At 48.6% G+C, this 13,972-nt stretch overlaps 1 protein-coding gene across 1 annotated transcript in view; it reads right to left on the reverse strand.

Moving 5' to 3' along the window:
• Window positions 1-13,972, reverse strand: part of NOS1 (nitric oxide synthase 1) — a 115,125-nt gene that overhangs the window by 28,026 nt on the left and 73,127 nt on the right. Inside the window, exons 12-18 of the mRNA XM_047828819.1 lie at window positions 11,913-12,014; window positions 9,745-9,939; window positions 9,223-9,308; window positions 6,519-6,663; window positions 5,130-5,234; window positions 4,163-4,221; window positions 744-860 (exon numbers count right to left, since the gene is read on the reverse strand). Coding sequence (XP_047684775.1) covers window positions 744-860; window positions 4,163-4,221; window positions 5,130-5,234; window positions 6,519-6,663; window positions 9,223-9,308; window positions 9,745-9,939; window positions 11,913-12,014 — 809 coding nt within the window. The remainder of the gene's footprint in view (window positions 1-743; window positions 861-4,162; window positions 4,222-5,129; window positions 5,235-6,518; window positions 6,664-9,222; window positions 9,309-9,744; window positions 9,940-11,912; window positions 12,015-13,972) is intronic.

Consider the following 13,972-nt stretch of genomic DNA (forward strand, 5'->3'; position numbering starts at 1 on the left):
TTCGGTCAGCAAAGGTCGGAAAGATTTGTGGCCAGGCCCGGATACTCAGTGTGCATCAACCTTGTTTTCACAAACATCTGTGAAACCAGGGATCTGCAGTTGTCTTTCTTTCTAAATGCTCATTGGACCGCATTCCCAACTGTTGAAATATAAAATATCTGCCCATATCCCGTATAAAATGATCTCTTGGTATGTGACCACTGCCCTTTGGTAAACATGGGGTTAGGCCAGTATTTTTTGAATCAGACTGCACATTAGAGTCACTTGGGGAAATTAAACAACAAAAAAAGGCAATGCGTGCCCAATTCTAGACCAATTACATCAGAATCTCTGGAAATGGGGCTTGATTATCAGTATATTGCAAACATCTCCAGATGATTTTGATGTGTGTCCCAGGTTGAGAGCCACTGGGGCATGGCAGGGTGTCTCCAGAAGTTTCTATTAGGTGTAACATATCATTGGGAAGGGCAGCTTACTGAGTAATTTCCAGGGATTAACATCCTTCGGCACAAGTGATGTGCTGATGATGGGGCGAGATTTGGGTGATGGGGCTCTGACAGAGTGTGTATAGGAAGGGGTCTGGGCAGTGTGCTTTAATGGGGCGAGGGGAGTCCCCAGAGAGCTAGAGTGCAGCTGGTTATTCAAGAGACGGACAGGAATACAAGGGAGGAACCTTAAGCCCACTTTGCAACTAAATCCAGTTCCCCAAGATGGCTTCTCTGAGGCCCTTGACCCCTGCTCACCTCACGTTGGCCAGGGGTCCAGCACTCTCAAAGTTGTCTCTGAGGTCTGGCCCGTCGCCTGATGATTTATGGGAGTCAGAATACGAGGAAACACTATTGAATCGGACCTTGTAGCTCCTGCCAAAACAGAAGAGACCCTGTGAGCTCTGGCTTGGAACCTCCTCCTGAGGTCCTGTTTCAAGGACCTTCTCTTGCATGTTGGTTGAGACCATAACACTTCCATGGACTCTTCCAGAATGGATAAACTTACCCACCACTAGAGCTAGCCATCTGCACATGACCCCGCTTGTATTTAAAGAGGTTTCCGACCATACTCAACTCAGGGGTCTTGAGAGCCAGACAGCCAAAACGATTTAATTGGCAAAAAAGTCACGAATAGATCAGACCACCCCCTAAGCATTAGAGAACGCTTCGTTGCTTCCCAAATTTTAACAAGCACAAGAATCATCTTGGGATGCTGTTAAAGTGCAGATTCTTTTTTTTTTTTAATTTTTTTTAATGTTTATTTATTTTTGAGAGAGAGCATGAGTGGGGGAGGGGCAGAGAGGGAGAGGGAGACAGAATTTGAAGCAGGCTCCAGGCTCTGAGCTGTCAGCACAGAGCCGGATGAGGGACTCGAACCCATGTGCTGTAAGATCATGACCTGAGCCGAAGTCGGACGCTTAACCGACTGAGCCACGCAGGCGCCCCAGAAAGTGCAGATTCTGATTCAGCAGATCTGGGAAGGGCCTAAAGTTCTGCATTCTAACAAGCATCCAAGAGGCACCAATGCTGCTGATCCCCAGACCTAACTTTGAGTAGCCAGGAACTAACTGGTGATGTCCACTCTGGTATCTCTGTGTGGCTATTTAAAAAAAACTTTTTTTAATGTTTATTCATTTTTTGAGAGAGAGAGTAGGGGAGGGGCAGAGAGGGAGACACAGAATCCGAAGCAGGTTCTAGGCTCCGCGCTGACAACACAGAGCCCAAGGCGGGGCTCGAACCCACAAACTGTGAGATCACGACCTGAGCCAAAGTCGAACGCTTAAGCAACTGAGCCACCCAGATGCCCGTACATGTGGCTATTTAAAAGTAAAGTTAAATTGATTCAAAATAAATACAGTTAAAAATTCTGTTCCTCACTTGCACTGGCCACATGTCAAGTGCTCAAGGGCCACGTGTGGCTAGTGGCTGCCCTATCAGATGGCACAGACATAGAGCATTTAGAAAGTTTCATTGGATCGTGCTGGACAATTCCCATTCAATACTCTCTCTTCATCAAGTTATGGTCCTTGGATGTTTCAAGGATCTGTCACATTTCCCATTTCAAGTCAATGTGGAAAACGTTCCGCACTGAGACATGGCATAAAAAGAGACTGAATTTCTTATAGACGATTTTGAAGGGGAAGGAAGATGTCACTGGAACTCAGACCTCAGCACGAGAGGCTCAGGAGCTTTGAGACTTCAAAAAAAGATCCAGTTTCCCCGTTTTCCTCTAAAAGTGGTAAGGTTTGTTCTCAGACAAGGCAAAAACAAAATAAAAACAAAAACAAAATCCCCAGACCAAAAAAATGAAACAGAACAACTCCCCCCAAAACAAGAGACCAAAACCAAAACACAACAGCTTAACAAATATGAGTGCAGAAGACGAAAGAAAAAAAAAAAAGACACTGTGCATTCTGGCAGCAGGGTTTCTAAGCTGGATGTTCTTCAAAGTTTTTGTTCCAGCATCAGGAAAGTTCTAAATATATGTAAGTGTATTTTCTGCCCTAAAATAGTCTCACACTGAGTCACTTCTCCAAATAAGTCATGCAACATATCAGGGGGTGGCTGTGTTGTTAGTGTGGGAGGGATGGTTGATGGTTGTGGGTTAAAAATAACAGCACATGTATTTGTATGAGGTTTGAGGTTTTTCCAAATGCTTTCCTCTTTGTTTTTATCCTTTGAGCCTCTCAACAAGTCCCAGAGGTGGTCAGGGCAGAGATGGGTTCTCCCCATTTGGCAGATGAGAAAGACTGAGGTCCAGAGAGGTCAAAAGCCTTGCTCAAGCCTGCTTAGTGAGTTAGTGGCACAGCCCGGGTTAGAGGGCAGGTCTCCTTGATACCCAGAGGTGGCTTTGGATGCTTGGGCATCGGACACGCGTGCACACGTGCACAATCACACACGCCTTGCGCACACACGCCTGCATGCACATATGAACACGGTATATACATGTGCACGAACGCATGTGCACACACGCACATGTACACACACATGCACACACGCACACGTGCACATAATGCATGCCTGCACACATACGCACGCATATGCACACGCCCACATATGCATGTGCACACACACGCACGCCTGCACACACATGCACGCATGCACACACGCACTCTACCTCTGCTGGCTGTCACGGGCTGCAGCCAGACCATGGACTTCTGTGTCACCTTGGGGGAGGGGAGGCCCTTTACGGGGAAAGAAACGCAAGGGTTCCGGGTACCTAGAGGGGAGAATGGATGGTGCCCTCTCTCTCCCTGAAGGAGGGGTGAGGGGGAGCCTGTGATGGCCACCTGGGAAAGAAGGGCAGGGAGAGCGAGGACTCAGGTGCTCATGGTCAAAGATGACCGATCACGAGGGACTCAGCTACCCCTTGGATATGGAACGAATGTATGTGAGTTTGGCAACAGGTGCTTGGCTAAGAGAAACCCAGGAGAGGTTTTCTGCAGACCGCCGTCTCCAAACACCAGTCAGCTGTGGCGTCTGCTCTGCTCCACGCTGGAGGAGACGCCGTGTTGGCCTAATGGAAAGACAGCTCAACATGCACACGCCATATGTTGTCTACTTTAGGGGGGACTTACAGGCTTCGCAAGGGTGGTCATCATTACAGGTATTTGTCACCTTAGGAAATATCTTTAGAACCCAACCTGACATTGGGATGCGATTTCAGCATGAATGTCTTTTGGCTACAGGTTTTTTTGGTTTGTTTCATTTTTGCCTTGTGAGGTATCTTATCTACTGAACTCAACCTCCACATTAGCTACAACTCCACCATGAGCGTCTGATGGAAACATTTTAGGGAAAGGAGCTCACTTTTGCTGTTTTTGAATGTAGGTTTCCAAAGGGGAAAGATAATAAGAATTGGTATTTACATAGCGCTTCTAAGTTTTCATAAGATGCTTATAGCTATTATATCTATTTCCTCCTTTGATTCTTACAAGAAGTTAAGGCAGGTATTTGTATGGACAAGGAAACTGAGACATGGGGCTGTGAAGTTACCAGAGAAGCCAAAATATCAGCCCCAGTGGACTCCAGACACCCACCAGCTAAAATTGCTCACAAAGGGGCTTTAGGTCACAAAACCCAGCCAGAACCCAAATGTGAACCCCAGAGGCCAAAAGACAATCTTCAGTTACCCACAGAGTATGTCATGTGACCCCGGAGGGTCATTCACTTACTTCCTTTCCTCCTGCACGGAGTTGGGGTGCCTCATTTCCATCAAAGCGCAGCCGAATTTCTGGAAGCCAAGAGAGGAGTAAAATGTGAAGCATGGGTCTATGAACCCAGAATAGGGTAGGGCACTGAGCAGCTGGGGTCCTGGCTGGTAAAAGAGGAGCCTGATGCCTCTGGGGGCCAGGATGTTAGAGATGGTTAGGGGTTCAGGCTGGGCAGCAGCTGTGTGTGAAAGGGCCAGCTGATAAAAGGGCTACAGTGTGTGGACCCCCAATTCCCAGCACACAAATCCCCATTGTGGCTTTCTCTTCACAAATTTTTTTAATGTGAAATTTATTGTCAAATTGGTTTCCATACAACACCCAGTGCTCATCCCAACAGGTGCCCTCCTCAGTGCCCATCACCCACCCTCCCCTCCCTCCCACCCCCCCATCAGCCCTCAGTTTATTCTCATTTTTTGAGTCTCTTATGGTTTGCCTCCATCCCTCTCTAACTTTTTCTCCCCCTTCCCCTCCCCCATGGTCTTCTGTTAAGTTTCTCAGGATCCACATAAGAGTGAAAACATATGGTATCTGTCTTTCTCTGTATGACTTATTTCACTTAGCATAACACTCTCCAGTTCCATCCATGTTGCTACAAAAGGCCGTATTTCATTCTTTCTCGTTGCCAAGTAGTATTGACTTTACTTCTCTCATCTGGAGCAGGGGATGCCAAGCTCTTAATTGGAGCATCCATTCGAAAAGAAGTAGCTCACTAAGGCGACAGCACTGTCACTAAAGATTGGCTCATCAGTGGGCACCAACAGGCTGAGGTCTTGGAATTGTCCCAAATCTTTGTGAACTTGGATCCAAATCCAAGTCGTGGGCTTTGAGGCTCTGGGAGGATTTGCTAACTGAACGGCAGGTGTAACTGAGGCCCCTCCTTCTTCCCCCTGATGGGGAACATGCTAGAACAGGTGAAAGCTCGTCTTACCTCCCCATTCTCTGGGGGGTCGCCATTGCCAAAAGTGCTGGTAACCACTAGGACCAGAGTTTCATGTTCCAGGTGTACAATGTCATATTCTTCCATGGACATCACCTAGGTGGGTGAGGGGGAAGGGATGGTGGGGGGAGAGGAAGTGAGGTGGTGACAAGGAGAAGAGGTAAGAGAGAACAAAAAGTGAAGGAGAAGAAGAGAGAGGAAAAAGATGAGTCATCTTGAGCCATCTCCTTTGGAAGAAGAACCAACAGTTCTGGGTGTCACTATTTCAATGGGCTCAACTGGGTAGCACTAAAAGCTTTTTGGTAGTGTGGGACCTTTCTAAAGTCACAGTGGCCTGAAGGACCACAAAGAACCTGGGGCAATGGTGGAAGGGGTCGGCCACTAATAGAGACAGATCTTGATTGAGATCGTTGGGCTTCTTATAACCAACTGATCTGGGAATCTTCTTGACCACTTTTAGGCTGGGAGTGGCCTGGCTGGATCTGACCAGGTCTGCTCAGTCTCCTTGCTAATCCTCCCTCCAGCAGTATGGGCCTGGAGATTCCTGCCTTAAGGAAGGTTATTGCCCTCTATCTTAGCATCTCTTGGGCCACATTTCTCCAAGTAGGTTCTAGGGAAGCCCAGACTTCCGAGAGGCTCCTTGAAAATAAGTGAGCCATGCACAAACATGTTTATGTTGTATCCCCTTCTCATTGGGAGATTAGAATACAGGCTGACCTAAAACAACATGGGTTTGAATTGTGTGTGTCCACTTATACATGGATTTTTTCCAATAAATACAGTACTGTCAATGCATTTTCTCTTCCTTATGGTTTTTTAATAACATTTTCCTTTCTCTAGCTTACTTCATTGTAAGAATATGGTAATGATACATGTAACATACAAAAGATGTCAATCAACTGTTCATATTATCAGTAAGGCTTCTGGTCAACAATAGGCTATTGGTAGTTGAGTTTTTGGGAGTCAAAAGATGCATGTGGATTTTCAGTGCCCCTAACCCCGATGTTTTTCAAGGGTCAGCCGTACAGACTTGCAAATTCAAGCCTCCAAGAACTCATTCAGCAAAGAAACCCACTGAACTGTGTTTAATGCAGAGCTTCCCAAGCTGACCCCAGAATGTTTTTTTTTCTTCATAAACCCTCTAAGATTTTGCTCTGAGATGGGGTTTCAATTTGTGGACTCCTAGACTCCTAGAAGGTCATAGGAAGAGAGGACATCAAAGTCCCCTGAAATTTAGGTGGATGTGCATATGTGTGTTGATGGCTACCTCGGGATGTGCTATCATCCATTCTCAAAGGTTCTTCTCTGTTGACTCCACTCTCTCCCCTTCCAACTATACATACCATGGGGGCCAGGGAGCTGACGCTTCCCCCCACTCACCTTGGCATCAAAGGCATGTTTGAAGATCTCACACAAGGTTTTAGCATAGGCCTGCGACTTGCCCGTCTCTGTGGCATAAAGGATGGTCGCCTTGACCCTCTTAGCCATTGCCTGCCCCATAAGCTTGGCTGAGAACTTGACGGCTCTGGAGAGAAAAGAATGGAGAGGAAAATGGGAAATGTAGAAAAAAGGGAAGATGCTAGGCTGGGACTTTGGGGCCAGAACCATGATCCTCGAAATGTAATGAGAGAGAACTTACTCTCTTGATCTCTGATGGTTTTAGGGACACTAGAAGCCCAAGTTTAAAACCATGGTTGGTTTTGTTAGTTTGTTGCTTGGTTGTCCAAACCTAGTCTTGAGAACCTTGGTTTGCCAAGCATTGCCCCCGAAGACAATCATTCATTCATTCATTCATTCATTCATTTGTTCATTAATTAAACATTTGTTGAGTGCAGAACATCTGCTAGGTATAGTTATAGGAGCTAAGGAACATAAAAAAGTAGGTGTCACGGGGCTTACATTTGTGTGTGTGTGAAAGAGAGAAAGAGAGAGAGAGAGAGAGAGAATCACTAATAAATCACCAGGCATTGAATTAGAAGGAAATTTAGAGGTTTATAGATCCACAAAGGAAGGACTAGTCTGGTTTAGTCAGGCTTGCATATTCAGAGTCTCGCACAGAGTCTGATATCTAATAGGTGCTAAATAAATATCAAAAGAAGGGATGATTTTTAAAGATGCTGCTACCACCGGAGCCCTGGGGAGTTGAAATATCAAGTCGAGGCTCTTTCTTGCTAAATGGAGAATTCAGAGCCAGTGTTCCTTTCTTCCCATCTACCAGGGCACGGGGGTGGCAGACAGGCAGTGGCTCGGGAATGGCTGGGCTCACCTTCTGAGCCAGCATCCCGGCTCTATTAGGAACCTCAGAGTAGACAAATCGCTAATTACCCCCACCTGGGGATTATTGATGGTAAATTCATCATTTTTTAGAATCAGGGAAACCACCCACATTGCAGGAGCATTCTGAGCCAAGGGGGAGAAACAGAAAAGAATAAAAGGTGCCTGGAGGATTCCCTTTGAAAGACTGGAGCATAAAAAAGCATCTATAATTAACTCCCATTGTTTCTACCCCTCACTTAATAGTGCAATTAATGTTTTAGATTTCTTCCTCCCTTCTTCTCCCAGAAACAGTTGAACCGAACTGAAGCCAAAGGCTGCTCTCCCTGAGAATACCTGTGATTCTCTTGTTAGGAAACATGGCTGCTGATGTGTTCTCTTTTGGCTGGGAGATGGGGTTAGGTGGAAGGAGAGAGAAAGGAGAGAGAGAGGGAGACAGGTGCTCTGGGCCATGGGAATGGAGCCAGGACCTGGGTTTGAGTCCCTGTGGGATCCACAGCCCTCGCTTCTGGGGTCTGTGGCCTGCGTGGCACCTGTTGTACATCTAGGGATTGTATCCAGAGAGTTCTGGACCCAAGAGGGCCAATGGAGGAGCAGCTCAGTGCATGCCTAGCTTCTGTGCCAGCACTTTAACTCCAAACAGGGGTCTCTGCTGAAGGGGCCAGTGGAATTCGCTTTCTTTAGGAGAAGGGTGGCATCCCCATTCGATCGTCTTGGTCAGCCCCACCTCACTTGTCAGCGGGTCCTTTGGCTGGCCACACATTCTTCAGGCCTATTACTCTTCAGTGGCCTTGGCCCATAAGTCCCTTCCCTCTTCTCCTTTGCTCAGCTTAGTCTATTCATCTCATTCTTCAGCCCAATTGTCATCTTCTGAAGGAAGCCCTCTCTGATCTCCCAAACTGGGTTCAGTCTATTTACGGCACCACGAAACCATTTCTCGATGGCGCACTCTATTTGTGTGATTCTTGGACAAGTGAATGGCTTTGAGCTTTGACAAGAACATCATTTAACTGGCTGATCAGGCATTGCTGGAGCCTAGCACAGTGCCTGGCACAGAACAGGCACTCGGTATTCACTTGTTGGCCAAATGAATGAATGAATGACTGAAGGAGCGATGTTAGAGTTCAGCCCTGAGCGAGAGAGAGCCCTCCCGGGTTGGCTTGTACCAGCTCCTCCCTCCTCTGGGTTCAGTGACTTCCTGTTAGCAGCTTGAAATTGGCCATGGGGGGAGTATTTACACCCTGGAAATGGACAAATGTTACACATCTGTTGTTGTTGTTGTTGTTGTTATTATTATTATTAAAAAAATTTTTTTTAATGTTTATTTATTTTTGAGACAGAGAGAGACAGAACATGAATGGGGGAGGGCAGAGAGAGAGGGAGACACAGGATCGGAAGCAGGCTCCGGGCTCTGAGCCATCAGCCCAGAGCCCGACGCGGGGCTCGAACTCATGAACCATGAGATCGTGACCTGAGCTGAAGTCGGACGCTCAACCGACTGAGCCACCCAGGTGCCCCAATTATTATTATTATTATTATTATTAGAACAGCTGGTTTATCAAAACGTCATTGCCTCCAAGACAAGAATTTAGGAAATAGAGGTGAGGAAAGTGAGGTTGGGAAGGAAAAAAGGTTGGCGCAACATCCATATCTCAGACCCTCAGGCACAGAGGGCACGAGGTGGTCAGAGAAAATGGAGAACTCACATCGCACAAGAGGTCAGAGGCATAGGCATCTGCCCAGCCTCCTTCTCTGGGGCTCTCCGAGTTTGGAGGCACCTCCAGTCCCCACCTATTTCCAGGAGACTTACTCTGCCAGCTTCTTGAAGCCGATGGCTCGCCGCTTTGTGGGGGTTCCATTGGTGCCTTTCCAGACGTGGGTGTTCCAAGGCTCAGGCTGGGAAGAGAGGACGATGGTCACTGCAGTGAGCGAATCTGGCTCCTCTTGGGAGAGGCTTGGGACTCCCTGGGTACTTGTGGCTGCCCAGCTATGCCCAACCCTCAGCCCCTGAAGGGAGGAGATCTGCCGGCGGTGACCACAGTGGTCCTTGCCCCGAGTGGCCGGTCCAGTCTGCCTGTGTTGTCCTGCTAGACCTTCTCACTCAGCCCTTGGTCCCTCTGAAGCCCTCTCCTGGGGACCCCTGACCACTCCCTTTGTCTCCATTAGTGTTCTGGCTAGGGCCGTGCTGTCCAATATGGTAGCCGCTAGCCACGTGGACTATGGAGCACTTGGGCGTCCGCAGAGGAAGTCTGAGCTGAGACATGCTTGGAGCCAAACATGCATATACCAGGTATTGGAGACTTAGCACAAAAGAGGCCGGAAGGGGCGGGACCTGGTATTCGAAGGACGGGGTGAGTCGGTAGTTGAGCATCTCCTGGTGGAAGACAGGGGTGACACTGCCAGACATGGGGGGCACAATCCACACCCAGTCGGCGGGGCAGCCCCCCCGGCAGCGATATTCATTCTCCATGTGCTTGATGAAGGACTCGGTGGCAGAGTGGTGGTCAACGATGGTCACTTTGTCACTCTGCAGGAGGAGAGGGGGCACAGTCAGGCGGGAGGGGAGCTGGGGTGTTGCCGGGACTCCCTTCTCCACGGGGAGCGCTTCCCAAAGGGTGGTCCTGGAGATGCTGCGAGGCCTCGTGAGCTGATTCTCTGCATCTCTCTCTCACTCACATCCAGGGAAGAGTCTCCTTTTGACACTAATACATCTTTTAATACCTCTCTTGCCAATTTTCCTCTCTCCTTTCTCCCTCCCTCCCCCCCCCTTTTTTTTTTAAATAAGAGAGAGGACCCTCAGGCAGCATTTAGCTAGAATTTGACAACTCTGTGTTGTTTTCCTTCTGCTTATTTCCTGATTAATTTAATATTATAATTACCTTCTGTTTATGGCAACCGATACTCTCCATTTATGGCAGTGATACAGAATCCTCTTAAAGTAAAGAATTTTAAGTATTAAGGATGGGTTTCTTATCCATTTATTTAGTTTTTGAGAGAGAGAGAGAGAGAGAGAGAGAGGGCGCAAGTGAGCAAGGGGGAAGACAGAGAGAGAGAGAGAGAATCCCAGAAGGGGCAGAGGAAGAGAGAGAGACAGATGGAGGGATGAAGGGAGGGAGGGAGGGAGGGGAGGGGAAGAGAGAGAGAGAGAGAGAGAGAGAGAGAAAGGGCTCACCTGAAGTGGGGCTCGTGTTTGCCCGATGTGGGACTCGAACTCACTAACCGTGAGATCATAACCTGAGCCAAAGTCAGATGCCTTAACGACTAAGCCACCCAGGCGCCCCAAGGATGGGTTTATTAACACCGCGAGGCAGAAATCGCAATAGAGGTGGGTGGACTGCAAATCTGGATAACCGGCCCCGGGGCCCCCTCTGGTGGGCCGGTCTGGATTCCCACCGTGTGTAAACAGTGCTTCCCCTCTCTGCCCACTTCCCGTCCTCAGCCACTCATCCTGCTCACATCCCTGCTGTCTCAAGCCCACTGAACCACACTCCTTCCTCCTCAACGTCTCCCGAGGCCTCACTCGCCCATGGCCGAGAGAGAGAAGAGGGGGCTTGCTTCCGTCTCAGGCCATCTCAGCCTGTCTCTTCCCTGAGATATTCCTCAGCATATCCATTCTCCCTGCTCTTGACCTGGGGGCCTGCAGTTCACATTCGTGTCCACTGATGACGTGATGTGTTCATTCTCTGTGTGCCTTCCGCACGTGTCTGGGAGGGTCTAGCTTCCCAGACTCAGCCCCCAGAGGATAGAGCTGAGCTCTGTTAACAGAGCGTGAGCTCTACTCTGCAGTCGACAGGTTTGCCCAGGAGAACGCCAGCTTACACCCATCACCCTGGCATTATTATCAGCAGTGTCTTCCTTTTGCCCTCAAAAGGATCATGGTTTGGGGCATGCGGGCGGTCAGTCAACTAAGCGTCCAACTCTTGATTACGGCTCAGATCATGATCTCACGGTTCATGAGTTCGGGCCCTGCGTTGCGTTTCTCTCTTTCTCTCTCTCTCTCTCTCTCCCTCTCTGCCCCTCCCCTGCTTGCATGCATGCCCTCTCTCTCTCTCAAAATAAATAAACTAAACTTAAAAATGAGTATCATGGTTTAGATGATAAATTCTAAACTCATCCTACAAAATATCATTTACCACAGCGCCACGCATTGAGAAGCCTGTGCGTGTCTGGTTAATGAGGATGAGTACTTGTGTCTGTTGTGTGATAGTCTGAACCCCGAAGAGGTGGGCAGGACACAAAGGAGGCCGCCTGCCAGCCCAACTGTCATCGATCATAAGCAACAGGTCACAGCTCCCCTCCCCCACCTATTACTGCTTCCTCCAATGGTCCCCACCCAAGATCCAAAATGGAGATTAGGTGTACGTGATGGGAAGTGGACCTCATTAGTGGACAGATGCTCCACCCCCCCCCCCCCCCCGGCCAGGAGCCAGGTCTCACGACCGTCTGCTCCACACCTTGGAGGCGTTTTAGTTCCCCTCCGGGACGTGTGTGCTGTGCTACCTGGAAGCTGTAGAGAACAGCAATGTTGATTTCCACCAGTGCTTGGTCCTTCCACAGGGAGGACGTCTTCCTCATGTCCAAGTTCATGTTCTTGGCCACTTCCTGGAAGAGGAAGGAAACACAGACTCACAGGCTGGGGCACCCGTGGAGAGACAGGGCTAGCTGGTGGTCACTGATGAATTTCTTAACGAATTAGTCAACTCATTGCTGGACTGATGAACTCATTCAAAAGATGTTTTTTTTTTTTTTAATGGAGAACCGACTGGTAGCAGGAAACTAGAGAGACGTGGACGGCCCTTTTATTTCTGAGTTTCCTTTCTTTCTTTCTTTTTTTTTTTTTTTCTCAACATTTATTTATTTTTGGGACAGAGAGAGACAGAGCATGAACGGGGGAGGGGCAGAGAGAGAGGGAGACACAGAATCGGAAACAGGCTCCAGGCTCCGAGCCATCAGCCCAGAGCCTGACGTGGGGCTCGAACTCACGGACCGCGAGATCGTGACCTGGCTGAAGTCGGACGCTTAACCGACTGCGCCACCCAGGAGCCCCCTCCTTTCTTTCTTTTTTATGTATTTATTACTTTATTTTATTTGAACTTTTTTATTTATTTATTTTTTTAATTAAAAAAAAATTTTTTTTAATGTTTATTTATTTTTGACAGAGAGAGAGAGACAGGGCATGAGTGGGGGAGGGTCAGAGAGAGAGGAAGACACAGAATCTGAAACAGGCTCCAGGCTCTGAGCTGTCAGCACAGAGCCCGACACGGGACTCAAACTCACAGACTGTGAGATCATGACCCGAGCTGAAGTCGGACGCTCAACCGACTGAGTCACCCAGGTGTCCCTATTTGAACTTTTTTAATGTTTATTTTTGAGAGAGACAGACAGACAGAATGTAAGTGGAGGAGGGGCAGAGAGAGAGGGGGAGACACAGCATCCAAAGCAGGCTCCAGGCTCCGAGCTGGCAGCACAGAGCCCAACGTGGGACTCAAACTCATGAACCGCGAAATCGTGACCTGAGCTGAAGTGGGACGCTTGACTGAGCCACCCAGCCACCCCTCTGAGTTTACTTTCTAGTGGGGAAGAGAGACATTTACTATTTAGGGAGAAAATAAGACAAGGATATGAGATGAAGAGGAATACGGGAGCCGAATTTAGCCAGGACAGTCAGGGAGGACCAACTGTGGAGGTGGCATACCAGGTGGGACTAAAATAATTAGAAGACATGTTCAGATCTACGGAGGAAGGTTGTAGACAGAGAGGACAGTATGTGCAAAGACCCTGTGGTGGGATCAGGCTTCCACCATCTGAGATACAGAAAGAAGGCTGGTGTATTGAGGGGTGGGTAGTGAGCCAGGGGAGTTGGTGGGAGATAAAGGCAGGACTGGATCATGCAGGATCTGGGATGAGCCCAGGAGTCAAGATTTTATTCCCAATACTATAGCATGGAAAGAGTCTTCGGAGGGTTTTAAGCAGAAGAGTGGGTCTGAGAGTGACATCATCTGCCTTCTAGAAGGAAAAGCTTTCCACTGATCCTGCTCCACACCTGGGGTAGCCACACTTGGGACCCAGATCATGGGCGCTTTGACCTCAGGCGGACACCTGTCTGACTCCATCTAACAGATGAGGAAACTGAGGCTCAGAGAGGTCCAGAGAGCCAGCTGGCCTCAGAGCCGGAGCCCAGGCAGACGCATAACGTCCAAGGACCCGAGAGGTGCCGCCATAGCCGGCCGAATCCTTTGGCAAAACTATCGGAAAAAAACAAAACAAAAACCTCCTGACATTTATGTTACGACTCGGGAGCTGATGTCAGGAGTGGGAAACACCCAACAGCAAATTCATTAATTAGAGCCTTGCTGTTCCTTGCTCTGTCAATTCCAGTCACTTGTGGGAGCCCAGGTCTCATTACGGGGCTAGCATACGACAGTTTCTCAGGTCTGGGTAAACTGCTTCCCAGCCCTGCTCTCAACATTCGTACATAACAGCCGTCGGGCCTGGAGGGCTGGAGTGTGAGAGGATCTCATCTGAGTTACTCGGGAACAACTCTCTGCAATCGAAACATA

The sequence above is a fragment of the Prionailurus viverrinus genome, chromosome D3 (genome assembly GCF_022837055.1).
Source record: "Prionailurus viverrinus isolate Anna chromosome D3, UM_Priviv_1.0, whole genome shotgun sequence".
Classification (NCBI taxonomy): Eukaryota; Metazoa; Chordata; class Mammalia; order Carnivora; family Felidae; genus Prionailurus; species Prionailurus viverrinus.